The following is an 18,520-nucleotide window of genomic DNA, read 5'->3' as shown; positions in this document are numbered from 1 at the left end:
TCCCTTTCTGATACCACCCCCTCCCCCTTCTCTGTAACATAGAATGTAGTAAAACAAATTTATGTAGGTATAAAATATACTTTGTTTTTGAAACCTCAATGTCTTAAGGAATTTAGCATAAGGTCTGACCAGGGCCTGACTTGTTTAGATTTACTTATAAGAATTGCAGACTGGACACTGAAAGTCTGTTGGAAGTTGTGCCTTTTTGCTTAGAAGTCCATTGGAAGTCCAGTGGAAGTCCAGCAGACTGAGAACTTAGCAATTATGATGGTTTCTGCCTCTGTCCGTTGGAAATCCGATGGAAGTCCAGCAGACGTCCAACGGACACAGAATTCCGGCCAGTCCAACCATTTCTTGCTTCTAAGTAGTTTGAGTGGACTTTCACTGGACTTTGCCTGGACTTGCAGCAGAATCCAGTCATGTCCAACGGACTCCGACGGTCTTCTGACAGACTGTCCACTGAGTCCATCGGAAATGGCAGGGTCCGATGAAAGTCCGTTGGACAAGCAGTGGGAGTGTAAAGTACTGCTTTTCATCTACTTTCCTCAAAGTGTCCATCTTCTGATCATCTATCCTACAGTTCACATCGTGCACCATACCCCCCCATGAACTCAATGCAGGTGTTTTGGGATATTATTAGACTGGAAAGCTCCCTGTAACACCACTTTCAAGATGACGAACAATAAACTGTACATTTTTACAGTGCAGAGGAGAGGCTAGTCATGCAACGGTAGACAATTTGTGCTGTTTATCAGGTGAGCATCCATGGTTCGAGTGACGCTTCCCTTTCTAAAGCACCATTACCAGAAGGTGGTTCACTCACCCATACCAACTCCTGCGGCAATCAACTGCCCCGAACTTCGTGATGATGCTGCTTTTTGGCTTGCCCCACTTAGATCTCAGCACTCCGCAGCTGTACCGACAGCTCACCGTAACAACAATAATCCAACCCAAGAAACTCCGGTGGTGCACAGATGCCTCATTGTGCTTCCATCATTCGATACTTCGGTAGGTAGGACTTTGGATCTTCAATTGTAATCATTCCATCAGCCTGACAATAGAGTTTCGTATAACTGCTTGGTATGACATCATGCCTCCCCTCTTGATGATGAGCTAATTGGTTGGTCTTTGGTAGGATCTGCAAGGCAAGGTCCGAGCTGCAGGAAACCAAGATCATCCTTGTGATCCCCATCGTTTGTCGTCAGCTGCAGTGGATCCTTGTCCTCCTACAGGATATGAATTACAACCGGATCTAGTGAGGATGATAGTAGGGAGAGGGATGAGAAGGAATGTGAGGAACACCAAGGATGGATGAGAGGAGGTAGAGCTGGAATGGCGTCTAGCGAGACAGGGATCGCTAAGGTCTACTTGGATGGTGGTGAAGAAGCTAGGTATGTGCACTCGTCTTTTGGCTCTCAATGTAATTTAATGTTTGTTCTAGGTTTCTGGTGGAGTCTCCATAGTGGATCTCCTGCTCTTGTAAATATCCACTGAAAAGTGTTGTTTTCTTTGTTTTTCTCACACTTCTCTGTTGACTGCCATCCTTTCTGGTGCCCCCTCGCTGAGTTGATGCCCAGCCATGCCATTGTGCATCAACTTCTCAGAGCACAGTGAGGGATCTCAATCAGGAATGGACATCAGCTGACTCTGTGAAACGATGTACCCATCTGGACAATTGACGCCGCACAGCATTCACAACTCTCTTCTGGACCACAATGTCTGATTCTAGTTGCCCTCGTGAAAATCATTTGAAAGGAAAGTTCAAGGGGATGCTTGACCAGCTCATGGGCGCAGACCGCCCATGCCCTACTGCTTCAAGGTTGGAGTTCATGACTCCCACCCTGACAGATAGCATCCTGATGAGATTTAGGTCCATTATGAGGGTGCCGGGGGTTATGGGGGGAGGAATGTCTCTGGTGCATGTTTATAATGCTTGAATAAATTCTTTGGCTCATGCCCTTTGTCTTTGGGGATCCTAGAATGTATTCCTGGGAGCTCACAACTTCATTATAAGTAGTGTTTGAAAGTCCGGTTCAGTCCGGTTTTCTGATGCCCAGGGGCATTAACTGTAACCGTAACCAGTCTGCCTTTTCCCCAGAAGTCAAAAGACCAGACTGGACCACAAAAAACCATGGTCTGCGGTCTTTTTGCAGTCTATAGACCAGTTTCGGTCTGCATCAGTTTTAACCGGTTTATGACCAGTCTTTAGGCTAATATTTTAAAATTATGAATCGGTAAATTTATTAACATCTCTATTAGCTTCACAACGAGCCCAAGAATGTCAAATTCCGTTAGGAATTGGTGCTTCTATAAAATAAGTCTGGTACATCTATTATTCCCAAAAGTAATTTACATTTTAATTCATATCTCTCTCGTTTTTTTTCCAAATCGTACGTTCTTGGGTGCGTTTTAAAGGGTATTTAAGGGGCTACAAAAGACGGGTTCACGTTAACCGGTTTTTTTGCGGTCTTTACATCTCAAAAATAAAAGACTGTAACTGCAGGTCCGGTCTTTGTGGTCTTGGTCCAGTCTGGTTACGGTCTTTTTCCAGTCACGAGACCGGACTTCCAAACACTAGTTATAAGGGACACAACACTCTATGTGGTGCAAAATGTGTGTAGTGTCACAACAGCTTTGATTGTTTGAGATATTGATTAGACTTACAAGATCGAGGTCCATGAACATGCCAGTGGGGGTCAAGATGATTCACTCCTCATTCCACAAAGACCCAATTCAAGTGCTTTATTTACAGGCTGTGAGGATGTTCTCAAGAGGCTGATGGATCACTTTTCACCTCAAGATCAAGTAGATAGAAGCAGGAAGTCTTTTTGTTGTATGGTATGGGGGGTATTGGCAAGACACAGATTTGTCTGAAGCTCATTGAAAATATGGGTGAAAGGTAAGTTTCTTCACATACTATATTTCTGATCTTCTGACAAGTACATCTAGATTCTCTCATGTTTTCTGGATTGATGCATCTTCTGAAGATACTATTGCCCTTGGGTTGAAGGGTCTTTGCTCTCGTTCTGAGGCTAAAGCTGCTGGTGTCTCTGTGTCCTCTGAGTCTGCTCTTATCTGGATCGGATCCCTGCAGAGTGAATGGCTGCTTGTGTTTGACAATGTTGATGGTGCACCTGAAGTAGTAGAAAAGTTTATCCCATCTGGTTCTCAGGGCAATATTCTGGTTACTAGCAGAAATTGATCTCTTGGGTGGGTGACATCCTATGAAAATTCTCTTGAGGTTAATCAGATGGCTGAAAAGGAAGCCATATCACTCTTGCTGAAAGCCAGCCATTTAACTGGAGATGTCTACAGCACGGCTCAACAAATTGTAAATGAGCTCTGCTGCTTACCTCTAGCTGTTGACCAAGCAGGAGCTTCCATTGAAGCTGGTCTCTGTGATATTGATAATTACCTTGAGCATCTCTCTCGACATAGGAACAAGCTTATGAACTACCCTTTATTTAGGGGTGCATCTCAGTACAATCGTACAGTCTATGAAACATGGGATTTGTCATTCAATGAAATTGAATCAAGGGCAAACAGGAAATCTGATGGGCATGGTAGAGCAGCTGCTCAGGCTACTCTTCTTATTCTGGAAACTGCTGCATTTCTACATCATGAGAATATCATTGAGGCTGCCTTTAAAAAGGCTGCTGTTGAGTTCTCCAAAGGACTGCATAGTGGACTAGAAGAAGAAGTTGAAACACATATGAATAAATTGCTTCAGCTTGAAAAAGATCAGTCTTGGAATCAATTCTTCTTTCATGAATAGTGTTTAAAGGTTCAGTCCATAGGACCGCAAAAAACCGGTGGACCGAACTGAACCGGACCATGGTCCGGTCTTTTTTTCGGTTGCAGTTGCCCCAATTTGGGGTTGGTCTGGTTGCCGGTTGCCTCATTTCGAAAATCTTTTAAAACCATTCAAAGACCGGTTTTAATCGGTTGCAACCGGTTAAACGGTCACGTGCGTTACATACCCTTGTAACCACGTTTATTGCCTTTTATTGGGTTTTTGTTTCATCAAAAACGGTTAAGAATTGAGAAAGATATAACCAAATCCATATTTTACCCGAGTCTCTATGAGATGTAATTCGGTTTCAGTCATAGCTATGTCAAATCTTCATTAAATCTCTTGAAAATTGGTAGAATGACGGGTATTTATATGCTTTACTATTTTATATAACCCGTTTATTTTTCAGAGTAATAATGGTTGAGATACAAATGGTTTATATTGGTATAATAAATTATACGCAAAAAACCGGTCTGGATCGGTCTGAACCGGTATCATGGACCGCAAAAGACCGGTCCTAGGTGGTTCGGTTCGGTTCCCTCAATATCTGGGTCGGTCCTGGACCGGTTGCGGTCCACGGTTGCGCGTTTTCGGGGCAAAAAACCGGACTGAACTGAACCTTTAAACACTATTCATGAAGGAGTTAGGGTTCTTATGTTGTTTTCTTTAATCAAGCAGCACTCAACCTCTGTAGGAACTTATGCCATTCATCCATTGATGCATCAATGGAGTAGAGATAGAATGTCAATATCTCAAAAGAAGTGCATGATGCAAGTGTCAAAATTGATTCTTGTGAACTGTATCACAGAGGAGATGACAGCTGAGAACATTGTATTCAACAGGCATCTTGCCGCACATCAAAGCCATTTACCAATTACAGAAGGAAAATGGCTTTGAAAGAGTGTTTAATGATAAGGAATATTCTAAGTTTAGTTATGTGTTTGATAAAGATGGAATGTGGAAAGATGCAGAATATTTTCAATATAAAATTGTAGAAGTAGGGATAAAGAAGTGGGGGCCAGAACATCCCAATACTTTGAGTAGCATGAATAATCTTGCATTGACATATTCAAATCAAGGAAAATATGAGGAGGCTGGGGAGCTGCAGCTGAAAGTCCTGGATCTGTGTAAAAGAGTACTGGGGCCAGAACATCCAGATACCTTAGGTAGCATGAATAATCTTGCATTCACATATTCAAATCAAGGAAAATATGATGAGGCTGGGGAGCTGCAGCTGAAAGTCCTGGATCTGTGCAACAGAGTACTGGGGCCAGAACATCCAGGCACCTTGGTCAGCATGAATAATCTTGCATTTGCATATTTAAAGCAAGGAAAATATGAGGAGGCTGGGGAGCTGCAGGTGAAAGTCCTGGATCTGTATAAAAGAGTACTGGGGCCAGAACATCCAGATACTTTGGGTAGCATGAATAATCTTGCATCAACATATTTGGGACAAGGAACATATGAGGAGGCTGGGGAGCTGCAGCTGAAAGTCCTGGATCTGCATAACAGAGTGCTGGGGCCAGAACATCCAGCTACCTTGGTCAGCATGAGTAATCTTGCAACAACATATTCAAAGCAAGGAAAATATGAGAAAGCTGCATAGCTGCAGCTGAAACTCCCAGATCAGCATAATAGGGTTGTAGCAGCATAGTATCACTTACCTACTTCTTGCATGACAGTTGCATTGTATTTACTTTTGTTTGTCATTTTGTATATTGATACTTCTTAACAAATCAACTCTACTTGAAACCAGAACATCTATATTGCATGTGGCTGTTCCAGGGTTACAGGATCCTCTACACATGACTCTGATCTCCAGAACCATGTCTCCCACTCCCTTCCACCTCCGCCATCTCGCCAGCCTGGACTTGTCAGGAAGTTGAGAAAAATGAAAGAATTTTCAAGAGTTAATGAGAAGACCGTGACACGTGGGAGTGAGGAAAGTGCAATCAGATGTGCTGACAAGATGCGTGAACACCTAAACAAGAATTACCACACTTGTTTTGTTAGAACTTAAAGTAGAAGTTCGGGGAAACTGTTCTGTATATTTTGTAACACTTGTCTAAGTCTAATAGACCATTTGGAACTAATGGTATTGTTTTTATGTGCAGGCACAAGTATAGAATTCAAAACTTAATAGTCTTCAAAGCGAAACAGCTTTTATTGGGACTATCTCGGTGTTCTGGGATTGTGTTCTAACTGTATACAAAGAAATGACAAGGAAACTGTGCTTTATAGACTTTTGTAACTCCCTTGAGCTTTTATTATACCTCTGATTTGATCCAAACCAGCAGTACTTTACAGTGCCCCTCCCATTCCTGCAGGAATCCGCCGGAATCCACAGGAATCCACCGGAATCCACCGGAATCCGCAGGAATGGGACCAGAATCCACAGGAATCCGCAGGAATGGGACCAGAATCCACAGGAATGGGACTGGAATAGAAGTAAAATCACAGATACAACATACATTTACACCAATACACACTTATGCATACTTCTCTCAGTACTTTTTAAGCTGATCAGTTTTCAGTATTAGTTCTGATCAGACCTTGGACAAAGTAAGGAGATATTATGTGACTGAATCTAACTCAGGCCTTCTGCTGACAACTTAATCTTAGGATTCCTTAGGACATTTATACTTAAAGAGGGAAGATTCATTCAAATTCATTTATTAAAAATACATGATGGAATTTATCTACATTGAATCTAGATAGAGGGAGGGGGAGGAGTGGAGGCAGGGGGAGGAGTGGAGGGAGAGGGGAAAAGTGGAGGGAGTGGAGGGAGTGAGGGGGGAGGAGTGGAGGGGTAGAGGTGCTGGGGAGTGGGGGGAATGAAGAACTAGAGGGGGGGGAAGAACTGAAGGGAGGGGCAGTGAGGGAGAGGGGAGGTAGGGAATGAGGGAATGAAGACAGGGGGTAGGGAATGAAGGGAGGGGGTAGGGAATGAAGGGGGTAGGGAGAGGGAGGGAGGGAGTGGTGAGCAGGAAAGGAGGGGGAGTAAGGGAGGGGGAAGGGGATGGTGCATAGTGGGTGAGCAGTAGGGAGAGGGAAGGAGTGGTGAGCAGCAGGGGAGGGGGAGGGAGTGGTCTCGTTGGCACGCATCGTCAACGCGTCCTCACGTCGTGTCGTCGTTTTCGTGTGTTGTCATCCTTGTTGGCGTTGTGTCTGCTGGGCGTTGTGTTGTGGGCGTTAGGCGTTGGCATGGGCGCTGGGCGTCGTTTTGTGGGCGCTGGTGGTGTACGTGGGCGCTGGGCGCTGTTTCATGTCCGCGGGGTGTTGTTTCGCGTCCGTTGGTGGTGTACGTGGGCGCTGGGGCTTCGTTTCGTGGGCGGCGTGTTGTTTTCGTATACGCTGGGGCGTTTTCGTGGGCGGTGGGGAGTTTTCGTGGATGTGGTGTGCCATTGTGCACTGTCGTGGGTGCTGGGCAGCCATCGTGGGTGCTGGGTGGGGTGTTTTCGTGGGCGAGGTGGTGCCGTTGTGTTTTGTGGGCGCTGGACGTTGTTTCCGGAGTGCTGGGGTGGTGCCGTCGTGGGGTGTGAGACCTGTTGCCGTCGTTTTGGTGCCACGTCGCAGTCAGCGACGTGGCACCTCATTTTCGTGTTGAGAAACGAGGGAGGAGAGGGGGTTGTGGGTGCTTACCTGGTTTGTGTGCCATGGTGACGTGGCACAGTGTTGTCGTGTTGGCGACGTTGATGGATCTCGGGTGAGCGGCGTGGTGGTTGATGTGAGCCCCCTCACGTCACTAAGCCCATGGCGGGCACTCACAACGTGAGGGGGGCGGTTACATGGAGCGACGACGGTGGTGGTGGGAGGAGAGAGGGTTGTGTTTGGATGAGCGTGAAAGCCGTTGCCAAACAAACAATTGTTTGGCAATGGGCATGTGCCAAACAAACCGGATTCCAGTTGCATTCTGTTTTTGCCAATCCGGGGACCATTCCGGTCACAATTCCGGAATGCCAAAATTCCGCCGGAATGGTAAAGCACCGGAATGATGAAAATAGCAGGCCTCCCTGCTAAATTTCACTCCTCCGGAATCCACCGGAATCCGCAGGAATGACTGGAATCCTGCAGGAATTAGGGGGGCACTGATAAGACCTCCAAACCAGTCTTAAAGACTCTTCAAGCACACTCACTTGGATTCATCGGAAGTAGTAGAGAGCTCTCTTACTAACTGACAAGACAACCTTACAAAAGCTTAGTGATCCCCACTTAACACACTGGTTCCAGGCACACATTACTTATGTCTGCAAAGAAAAGTCCTTTAATTGATTACAAACTTATCCACTACCTCAGATGCTACTGGGAGTGCGACAGCTGGTCAATGCAGGGGATAATTCCTTACGTTTCAGCCTGTGCATGTCCTCCTTTTATACTATTTCTATGTTTTCTATTTTTAATTACATGTCTGTGTGTGGCCTGATAGGTTGGGTTGATTTATAATGGTTTCTAGTAAAGATTTGAAGTGGCTCAGTTATGTGTGGCACAACTGAGCTGACCTCTTTTAAGTTTTCATAGTCTTTTCTCTATTGTGGCAACATGACACATCAGTATTGATGCGTACATGGGAACTGCCGTAGACAGTTGTCACAATCGGTTCAGCCAAGGCAAATGGTCTGCTTACTGATTTTCTCTCTATTATTAGATGCTACACATGGGTCTCAGACCACACAGCAAATCGTTCATAGTTTTTCTCTCTTGGTAGACTTCGGAATATTTCATGAAGTCGAGTTTTCTTGGGTCAATGATGCCATGATTTGTGATGTGTTGATGCGCGTGATGCATCTCACCACATGACTTCTTGGATCATGCTTTGTAGCATGTGACCAAATGACTTCTTGTGTCAGGTACATGTTGAGTTTCTACGCTTGCACGTTTATCTTAGAATTAATATCTTTTAATTGATAATAAGATGAGACCCAGGTTTGGTGTAAACTCCAACACCCTGTTGCTGAGGTGTCTTTACTCTAGAACACTCTGTAGTGTACTATTTCATGGTAGTGTAGCCTTTTATTAGACTTCGAGTATATTGAAGTGATTTGATCACAAACTGACCACAATTCCTACAGCCTGAGGTGTGCACATTTCTCGGAGGTAGACTTTAATTGACTAGACCAGGCTGTGTCCAATGATCCTTATGATCAAAGTGATTGTATTCTACTATAGAAGGTTTTATAGGAGAATTCGCTAAATTTCGCATTTTTATGGGTGTATTGTTACACTTTGTATCATTGGGGCACCATGGACTTCATCAAGATGAAGTCCCTGTGTTCCTAATCTTGAAGGAATTGTGAAATAGTGATGTGCAGGCCCAGCTTGGCCTAAAAGCCATGGTTATGGCCCAGATTTGGGCAGCTCAGCCTGTTAGAAGAGACACCTTGTGAGCTCTCTTGTTTACACATTTTATTTGCACACTTCAATCACTTTTTCTTTTTATCCCTTGTAAATATACTTCCACTATTTGCTAGTCTTTAGTCCAGGCCACCAAAACTTTTGTATATAAACCTATAAACTTCATTTCCCTCACCTCAGTCATCATCACACTTGTGTCTGACTCTGAGGTGGGCTACTTTATCTATATTTTATTACTAGAGCAGCTGGTTGGGCCTCAGTTGCGGTTTAAGATGCAGAAGGTCGTTTGGGACAGCACTTAGGTATCTCTATGTCACTATTCAATGGATTTTATCAACTCCTGCCCAATAGATTCTCCATACCCATTGTTGATGAAGGTTGTTGATTCATTGGGCTTTGTGCTGGCTCTGATGCCTCTGACTGGCTAGACATGCATCAGTCTGGACTCTGCTGCTGCTGCTCTGGAGGAAGCTCGAGGATGGATGTCCTGGGGAAAAAAGGATAGGTGGCATTGGTGTGGGGCTTTCTTTGCATATAGATATCTCACATGGGGTGGACAGACTCAGCTCATGGTTTTGCATCAATCAAGGGGGTGGCGGAACGTGGATCCCGGATATAGGGTTAGGGGGGGGGGGCTCCACTAGGGGGTCAAAATATTTTTTGTGACCTACTTTGGAAAAGTCCTGCCAATAAGCCAAATCGTGCTCCAAAAGAAGTTGGGAAGTTCAGATGCATGGCAAACACCTAATTTATGTATTTACTGTCCGAAATTTTGACTGAGAGCCCAAAAAAAGTCAACGAACTTTTTTATAACACTAGTTAGGTTCGTAAAAAGTATGGCAAAGTATATTTTACATATATATTCTAATCCAATACTGTATTACAGACAAGTGTCAGGGTTTACATGTTTACGAGCAACAGCAAGCTGGGTTCTACCTCGGGGTGACACTCCAACATGTCGTCTCGGTTTGATGCGACTTTCGTTGATCCCAATGTACTGGATGTGTGTCCTGGATACAAGGCCACTGACGTATCTGCCAGCAAAACCAAGTTCACCGCAACCCTCGTTCTGGCGGGAAAGCCATGCAATGTCTTCGGGAACAATATTCAAATTTCAGAAATTGTAGTTGAGCGTAGTGCTTGGAAGTCCAGTCCCAAGACTGCAAAAAGACTGAGACTGGACTGGACCCAGACCACCTAGGACCGGAAATTTTCAGGACTGTCAAAGACCGCAACCGCAGTCCAGCCTTTGGTCCTTCAGGATGTTAGAAATTTTTCAAGACCGACAAAAAACCGGTTTAACTGGTCTCAACTGGTCTTTGCAGTCTGAAAAGTTACTAAAGTATGTACTGTAGTCTTGCTGTAGTCTACAAATATTTATGTAACATTTCGACCTAAGTATTCATGAAATCGCCAGAAATCGTTGGGAGCGGAGTTTGAATATGTCCGTCACGTTGTCATCACAGTTGATTGTGTGGTTGTTCTCAGCTCCTACCTCTCACCACCTCCCTCTCGACTCAATGGACATGCCAAAATTGCATCAAAAAGGTATGTAGTCAGTTTTAAATGTTTTCTTACACTAATTATCACATTTTAGGACCCCCAGCCACTCGCATTCCTTGCCAGCAGCCACCAAGTCTCTCCCCTCCAACAAGGGATGTAGGTTGTTTTTTTTGCATCACTGAAGGGTTCTAGTGGGAGTTTGGGGGTTTGGAAAGGCATAGAAAGATACAAGAGGAGATAGAGGGAGTTGGAGACCCACCAGGTGCGTGAAGAGGCAAACCGTAACTGGCTTGTCTTTTGATTCCCTCACTTCCCTTTACTGCCACCTCCTAACAAGAATGTTGCACTAGGACGAACATGACGTCTATGCACCCCACCCACACTGACCAACACCTGCCGTTTCGAACACGAGCCCACGTCTTGAAAATGAAGCCATTGTTTCAAACACAAGCCCGTCACTTCAAACATGAGCCCGTCACTTCAAATGTGAGCCCATCGTTCCAAATGTGAGCCTGTTGTTTTAACCGTGAGCCCGTCATTTCACACATGAGCCTGTCGTTTCGAACATGAGTCCATCATTTTGGATGTGAGCCCATCGTTCAACTGCAACCCATGGACGACAGCCACCTCACTCACTGTGACCATGCATGCAACCAAACCATGGAGTACAGGCCACGTTATCAGTAGATACAATGTACAGGGTATCTACTTGAATATATAATTATTGTACAAGACCAGTTGCAAACTGGTCTGAACCGTAACTGGTTCAGACTGGTCTTGCAACTGCAAAAAACCATGTGAAATGGCTGTGGACTGGTCTATGATGGTTCCAGTCTCAGTTTTCGAGAATTTCAGAATGGAAGGACTGGTCTCGGCCTCAGTTTTGTCAAATATGGATGAAAAACCGGACTGGACTGGACTTCCAAGCACTAGTTGAGCGTTGAGTATGAGACTGGTGAGTTTGCTTTGCGTGGCAGCGTTCTGTATGTGGCTGACTACATTGTCCACAAACATGTGAAGGTTAGTAGCTGTTCATTGAAGTTGTACTACTTACTTCTTGCTTACTTGAGTATGTTTTCAACATAGGAACTTGGAAATTTCCTTTTTTGGGGGGTAAGGGGTGGGGGGGGGTAGGCTGAGGGTGCCTTAATTCGTAATGTGACTGTATATCTAAAATCCACAATCCGCTACCCCCTTGGCATCAATACTTTCCCATCCCCCACATAATCCACATGGATTCCACTGGATTCTGCTGGATTCTGCTGGACTTCACTACATACTGTACCATTATAACAATATTCACAAATCTGAACTGGACTGGAGTTCAAACATGTCAGTAAGTCTGTATATTTCCCTTTCCTGTCTGAGCTTTTCCTCACTCATTATGCATTGCAGTGATCTCCAATGGTCTTTTTTATCATAGTCTCAACCCAGTGTACCATCACTAGCAGTAGTGCACTGGTGTCCTATCATACAAGCAATATATAATGTTTTTATCAGAATCACTTCATTATTGGTCAAATATCAACCATCATCTAAGTTAAAACTAACCAATGATAGGTTGAAATTAACTGACATAACAGCCTCAGAAGGCTTAGGTTGAAAACAGCCATTTTAGGTTGTTAATCAACCAAAGTGACCCAGGTTGATCACCAACCTAAGGACCAAGGTTGATGAAGATCAACCTAAAAAGCAGTTGAATGCGACCTATGTTAGGTTGAGTTTCAACCAGTGTGACCTGCACAGTGTCCCTGGTGAGCAGGGGGCGGGTCTGTGCACAAAAGGGGGTGATGTGACCAAAAATAGCCGAGGCTGCTTGTCTCGTGCTTCAACAAACTTCAATCATCATCCTTTTCGGTTTCCTAACATCCCTCCTCACCGTCTGCCACATCACACACGTCACCAACCACGATGAGCAATAAAAGTAGCAAAGCGCAGCAGGCCAAAGTGGCCACAACCTACAACATCAACAACATGGTCCTAGGCAAAGTGCGCGGCTTTCCACCATGGCCCGGCATGGTGAGCCTCCTTGCGTCGAGTACATCCAACAGTTCTGATCTACATCTAGGTTGTGGACCCAGACAACGTCCACCCCACTGTGGCTCTCGAATGCCCCAGCAACAAAAAAGCCACGTTTTACTGCGTCAGGTTCTTCCCTTTGGGTGACCAGTGTGTCCTTTTTTCCATGTGTTCTCCGTAGTGTTTGAAAGTCCGGTTCGGTCCGGTTTTTTGATGCCAAGGGGCGTTAACCGTAACCGTAACCGGTCTCCCTTTTCCTCAGAAGTCAAAAGACCAGACCAGACCGCAAAAAGACCGGTTTCGGTCTGCATCAGTTTTAACCGGTTTATGACCGGTCTTTAGGCCAATATTTTAAGATTATGAATCGGTAAATTTATTAACATCTCTAATAGCTTCAAAACGAGCCCAAGAACGTTAAATTCCGTTAGGAATTGGTGCTTCTATAAAATAAGTCTGGTACATCTATTATTCCCAAAAGTAATTTACATTTTAATTCATATCTCTCTCATTTTTTTACCAAATCGTACGTTCTTGGGTGCGTTTTAAAGGGTATTTAAGGGGCTACAAAAGACCGGTCCAAACCGGTCAAGACCGGTTCACGTTAACCGGTTTTTTTGCGGTCTTTACATTTCAAAAATAAAAGACCGTAACCACAGGTCCGGTCTTTTGCAGTCTTGGTCCGGTCTGGTTACGGTCTTTTTCCAGTCACGAGACCGGACTTCCAAACACTAGTTCTCCGCCCTGACGTGGCCCACACTGACACGTTGCCTGCAGTGCATGGTTAGTCGAGAAAGACATTTCGAAGCTCCAACGACACGAAATTGAGTCGTATATCTCAGAGCCCCACAAAATGTCATCAGAGCTGTTGAATGGGTATCGCATTGCTCTGGACCCTGCGACGTGGCTTGTGGAGAAAGAGGCTATGATCCAGGATACAGTAGACATGGAGGAAAATGCTGAGATTGACCAGCTTGCAGAGACAGAGGATGGAGAAGATGAAGGAGCTGCAGGTTTGTGTTTTTTCATGTTATGTTTTATCGTCATTGGTGACATGCTGATTCCTTGATTTAATAGGCAAGAAACAAGGGAAGAAAAGGAAATGCGACGATGCTTCTGCATCTGTCAAAGAAAAGAAAGAGAGGAAGAAATCTGATAAACCAGCGAAAGCCAAGGCAAAGAAAGACGCTGATGCTGGAAGAACCACAAGGAAGGCCAAGGCCACCAATAGGGGTGCTCACAGTAACGTTTTTCAGCTGTTTTTCGGTTGTTTTTCAGTTTGTTTTTCAGCTGTTTTTACTGCCAAATCAAATATCTTCGCGGTAAAAACAGATGAAAAACAAAATGAAAAACAGACGAAAAACGGCTACTGTGAACTTCCGCCCCTGGGATTTTGGAAAAACAGCTTGAAAACAGCTGAAAAACAAGTCTTACATGAGTTCGGCATGACAGCTTCTGTTCAACTCTGCCAGATCCTGCATATCTACACACTAAGTTGACAACACACTTCTTTTTTTTTGCAAGTCCTTCTCTACTGTTGTAAATGGCATTGTACTACAGTCTGTATTCCTTATCTAACTACATAGAAGTAGAAAGGGAGGAGCGAGGTAGGAACACCTCCCCTTCAATAACCCCTTACTAGTCAAAAGTAGAGGTCTTATCAGTGCCCGCCTAATTCCTGCAGGAATCCGGTCATTCCTGCGGATTCCGGTGGATTCCGGAGGAATGAAATTTGGCAGGGAGGCCTGCTATTTTCATAATTCCGGTGCCTTACCATTCCGGCGGAATTTGGGCATTCCGGAATTGACACCGGAATGTTCCGCAGGATTGGCAGGAACGGAATGCAACGGAATCCGGTCAATTGTTTGTTTATTTTACTTTTGTTACCAAACAAAGGCAACGTTACCAAACAAGGGCAACACCCTTTCCCTTCCACCCACCACCAACCATCCTCTTCCCCGCCACCTCCATTCCCTCCCACCAACCACGTTGCCAACGGCGACAACCACGACGACGCCGCACCACCCAACAACGGCCACGACAATGCGAACACGCTAGGTGGACGACGAGGCGACGTGGCAACAAGGCGAGGAGCCGACGTGGCAACGGGACGACGACGAACGACGACGACAGATGTCGTCGTCTGTCCCAATTGGGATAGCCGCCCAGCGCCCACCATGGCACACAACAGCACCACCCCGCCCACGAAAACACCCCAGCGCCCACGGAACAACGCCCAGCGCCCACAATGGCGCCTTGTCGGCCATCGACAACCACGCGACGACGGACAACGACAACGACGTGGCACCACCACCATCCACGAACGCCCACCACGACGACACGGCAACGCCACGTCACCAACGAAACACGGCACCAACGACGACGACGACCACGGCACCAACGACGATGACCACACCGCGCCCACCACCACCACCACGATCGACAAACAACGACGACGACACGTCCACGTCCAAACCACAGCCACACGTCGCGGGACACGCAACGACGACAACGCAACGACGACACGCAACGACAACGCAACGACGACACGCGACGACGACATGCGACGACGACAACGCAACGACACAGGACGACGACACCCCCTTTATCAGTCCCCACCACCCTCCCACCACTCCCTCCCCCTCCACTCCCCATCATTCCCTCCCCCCTCCATCACTCCCTCCCTCCTCCATCACTCCTCTTCTCCATAACCCCACCACTCTTTCTCCCTCTCTCCACCACTCTTTCCCCCCTCTCTACACCACTCCCTCCCCACCACTCCCTCTCCCCTCTACCACTCCCTCTCCCTCTCCCTCCCCACTACTCCCCCCTCTCCAAATATTTATTTTAAAATAGTATTCAATATTGTAAAATACATTCATGTAGTTCTATTCAATAAATCTATCTGTTATAAATATAGTAACCACAAGGATTTCTGAGTTGTTTAAAAGATTCAGATTGATTCACATGATGGTATTTTCTATGATTTTGTCCAAGGCAGTTTGATTTAAATCCCAGTGCTATTTTGGTCCCATTCCTGCAGGAATCCACAGGAATCCTCAGGAATCCTCAGGAATCCACAGCAATCCTCAGGAATCCTCAGGAATCCACAGGAATCTGGTTCCATTCCTGCGGATTCCTGTGGATTCCTGTGGATTCCTGAGGATTCCTGCAGGAATGGGAGGGGCACTGTAAAGTACTGCAAAAGTATGTGATCCCTGCACCCCAAGCTGAATGCCCTCTGCCTGATACTCAGTCCTCAACATCTCTGCACTGCAAGGCATTAGTGCATGCATCGTGGCTCCTTTCATGGACGTGGACTTGGTGGGGGTACTCACATTCGCACTGGTGTTTGCCGTTGATTCACGGCGCACAGTCGCATTCAGGTTGGCGTCCACGTTTGGCGTCTGTGCTTGTCTTTGCGCTCGGGTTCGGGTCGTGGTCGCGGTCGCATTGGTGGCCGTCATGGCTATAGGGTTGATGGTTGTGGTCGTAGCAAGGGGGGGTTGTGGGGATGGGATGGTGGAGGATGGTGGTGATGATGGAAGAAGGCTAGGTGACGTGTAACATCGCAGATGTCCGAATCAGAGACTGAATTCCTCAATGAAAAACAAGATGAAAAAACAAACGAAAAATGGAAAGTTTCCGAAAAACACCTCTTGCAGGTGTTTTTCGGTTTCATCTCGTTTTTGAGCTATTTTTGAGTTGTTTTTGATGTTGTTTTTCAATCAAAAAACAAGATGAAAAACAAGCCGAAAAACGCTACCGTGAACTACCCTAATGGCAATGGTGCCTCTAAACGTTCCAAAAAGTCCCAAGCGATGGTTGAGTCCGAAGATGAAGGTGAAGCTGAGGCAGATGTGGAGGATGACGCTGAAGATGATGCAGATGCTGGGCCTAGCACAAAGAGCTCCAAGAAGGCCGTGGCTACGGCAGATAAGACTGCTGCGTCGCCCCCACCAGCGAAGAAAGCGAAACGGGACTGGGATGACGATGCCGATGAAGGTTAGTTTGCCCTCTTTTCTGTTTTCTTTGTGGTTTTGCAGACATGGTGGCTTGGTGGATCAGTGGAGTGGATCGTCAGATCGCTCTGATCTCTTGCTTGTTCTCGTTTCGTCTTTTCTCGTTGTTGCCACGATTGCCCTTTTTGCCCCTCTTTTCCCTTCCTTGTCCTCTTTCAATGCCCTAGACCCTTTTTCTGCCATTTCCCCCTTGTCTGAGAGCTATGCTTTGCCAACACCCCACTTCCTTGATGTTTTCCACCCTTTTCATCGGATTGCTTTTCGTAACCCCCATTTTCATGCTTTTGCCATCGTTGAATGTCCTCTGATGTTCCTTCCATTCTTTTCTATCTCTTCTTCTCTTCTGCATACCTATCTTTTGCTTGACCTTCCCAGTCTCGCTGTCATGGCCCATCTTTTGCTTTCTCCCTTCTGCTTCTGCTTCCATTCATTTTCATCTTATAGCTGCTTTTGCCTTGCAAACGCACTTTCCTCATTTTTCCCTTCTTTTTCTCGTTTCTGGTGCCTCTCCTTATCCTGGCGTCAACTTTGATCCTCCTCTGGTGCCTTTTTTCGTACTTTCAACCCTTTTTCTTCCTCTTCTTATGTCCTATCACCTTCTCCAAAGCACTGGTGTCTTTTAATTGTACCCCAGACGTTTTTTCCCTTTTTGTTTTCAAAATTCAGACGTCCTTTGTCTTTCTTGACCCCCCACAGTGTCTTTTCAGACCTTTTTGCACTTTTGAGCGCTTTTCTCGCTTTCTTGTACGCTGTATCACCTTCTGTCATTGTTTTCCTTCTTCTGCCTGCCTTTTGGCATCCTTTAATAATCAGCTTTCACCTGTGGCTGCATTCTTTTCGGAGGTGCTGGTGCCATTCAATCTTTGTCTCAGAGCCCTAAGCCTTCTTTACTTTTGAATTTGGGACAACAACCACCACCTTTCACGTTACATGGTTGTTTTTATGACCTTTGTGCACTTTCCGCACTTTCTAGTGCTTTTCCCCCTTCATCTTGTTCCTTATCAGCTCTCGCCGCTTTCTTCTCTCTTTTGCTTCCTTTTTGGTGTCTCTTTGTCTTCAGCGTTGATACGGAGTGTAACAATACACCCGTAAAAATGCGAATTTTAGCGATTTCTCCTATAAAACCTCCTATAGTAGAAATACAGTCACATTGATCATAAGGATCGTTAGACGCAACCCGGTCTAGTCGATTAAAGTCTACATCTGAGAAATGTGCATGCCTTAGACAGTAGGAATTGCGGTCGGTTCGTGACTGAATCACCTGAATATACTCGAAGTCTAATAAAAGGCTACACTACCATGAAATAGTACGCTACCGAGTGTTCTAGAGTAAAAAACACCCCCGCACAGGGTGTTGGAGTTTACACCAAACCAGGGTCTCACTTTATTATGGATTAAAAGATATTAATTCTAAAGATAAAAGCGCGAGCGTAGAAACTCGACGTGTACCTGATGCGAGAAGTCATTCGGTCACGTGCTACGAAGCATGATCCAAGAAGTCATGTGGAGAGACGCATCTCGCGCATCACAAATCATGGCATCATTGATCCAAGAAAACTAAGCTTCGTAAAATATTCCAAAGCCTGCCAAAAGAGAAAAACTATGAACGATTTGCCGTGCGGTCCAAGGAGGTCTTATCAGTGCCCCCCTAATTCCTGCAGGAATCCGGTCATTCCGGCGGATTCCGGTGGATTCCAGAGGAATGAAATTTGGCAGGGAGGCCTGCTATTTTCACCATTCTGGTGCCTTACCATTCCGGCGGAATTTGGGCATTCCGGAATCTGACACCGGAATGATCCGCGGAATGCACAGGAACGGAGAGTCAAGTCGGATA

At 45.7% G+C, this 18,520-nt stretch overlaps 7 protein-coding genes across 7 annotated transcripts; 6 read left to right on the top strand and 1 right to left on the bottom strand.

Annotated features, from left to right (window-relative positions):
* Positions 1-264: 264 nt before the first annotated feature.
* Positions 265-1,494, top strand: LACBIDRAFT_334437 (uncharacterized protein; the record flags this gene model as incomplete). The annotated part of the gene is made up of 6 exons (XM_001889212.1): positions 265-522; positions 704-755; positions 897-1,008; positions 1,136-1,255; positions 1,344-1,391; positions 1,464-1,494. The coding sequence occupies 6 exons, from the start codon at positions 265-267 to the stop codon at positions 1,492-1,494; spliced, it is 621 nt and encodes a 206-aa protein (XP_001889247.1).
* Positions 1,495-1,715: 221 nt separating this feature from the next.
* Positions 1,716-2,209, top strand: LACBIDRAFT_314771 (uncharacterized protein; the record flags this gene model as incomplete). The annotated part of the gene is made up of 2 exons (XM_001889211.1): positions 1,716-1,918; positions 2,083-2,209. The coding sequence occupies 2 exons, from the start codon at positions 1,716-1,718 to the stop codon at positions 2,207-2,209; spliced, it is 330 nt and encodes a 109-aa protein (XP_001889246.1).
* A 4,776-nt stretch (positions 2,210-6,985) lies between these two features.
* On the bottom strand, positions 6,986-7,451 carry LACBIDRAFT_334435 (uncharacterized protein; the record flags this gene model as incomplete). The annotated part of the gene is made up of 2 exons (XM_001889160.1): positions 6,986-7,338; positions 7,436-7,451. The coding sequence occupies 2 exons, from the start codon at positions 7,449-7,451 to the stop codon at positions 6,986-6,988; spliced, it is 369 nt and encodes a 122-aa protein (XP_001889195.1).
* Positions 7,452-10,100: 2,649 nt separating this feature from the next.
* Positions 10,101-10,869, top strand: LACBIDRAFT_334434 (uncharacterized protein; the record flags this gene model as incomplete). Its single annotated transcript, XM_001889210.1, has 5 exons — positions 10,101-10,278; positions 10,427-10,487; positions 10,634-10,693; positions 10,743-10,804; positions 10,841-10,869. 5 exons carry the CDS (start codon positions 10,101-10,103, stop codon positions 10,867-10,869), a joined length of 390 nt encoding a protein of 129 aa, XP_001889245.1.
* A 1,690-nt stretch (positions 10,870-12,559) lies between these two features.
* On the top strand, positions 12,560-13,095 carry LACBIDRAFT_334433 (uncharacterized protein; the record flags this gene model as incomplete). The annotated part of the gene is made up of 4 exons (XM_001889209.1): positions 12,560-12,667; positions 12,717-12,817; positions 12,859-12,970; positions 13,060-13,095. 4 exons carry the CDS (start codon positions 12,560-12,562, stop codon positions 13,093-13,095), a joined length of 357 nt encoding a protein of 118 aa, XP_001889244.1.
* Positions 13,096-13,517: 422 nt separating this feature from the next.
* On the top strand, positions 13,518-15,375 carry LACBIDRAFT_334432 (uncharacterized protein; the record flags this gene model as incomplete). Its single annotated transcript, XM_001889208.1, has 4 exons — positions 13,518-13,677; positions 13,742-13,906; positions 14,257-14,271; positions 14,561-15,375. 4 exons carry the CDS (start codon positions 13,518-13,520, stop codon positions 15,373-15,375), a joined length of 1,155 nt encoding a protein of 384 aa, XP_001889243.1.
* A 1,029-nt stretch (positions 15,376-16,404) lies between these two features.
* Positions 16,405-17,309, top strand: LACBIDRAFT_334431 (uncharacterized protein; the record flags this gene model as incomplete). The annotated part of the gene is made up of 2 exons (XM_001889207.1): positions 16,405-16,669; positions 17,131-17,309. The coding sequence occupies 2 exons, from the start codon at positions 16,405-16,407 to the stop codon at positions 17,307-17,309; spliced, it is 444 nt and encodes a 147-aa protein (XP_001889242.1).
* Between the last annotated feature and the right edge of the window lie 1,211 nt (positions 17,310-18,520).

The sequence above is a fragment of the Laccaria bicolor genome, genomic scaffold (assembly GCF_000143565.1).
Source record: "Laccaria bicolor S238N-H82 LACBIscaffold_63 genomic scaffold, whole genome shotgun sequence".
Lineage (NCBI taxonomy): Eukaryota > Fungi > Basidiomycota > Agaricomycetes > Agaricales > Hydnangiaceae > Laccaria > Laccaria bicolor.
The sequence above is the reverse complement of the archived record's forward strand: the minus strand, read 5'-3'. Positions and strand labels throughout refer to the sequence as shown.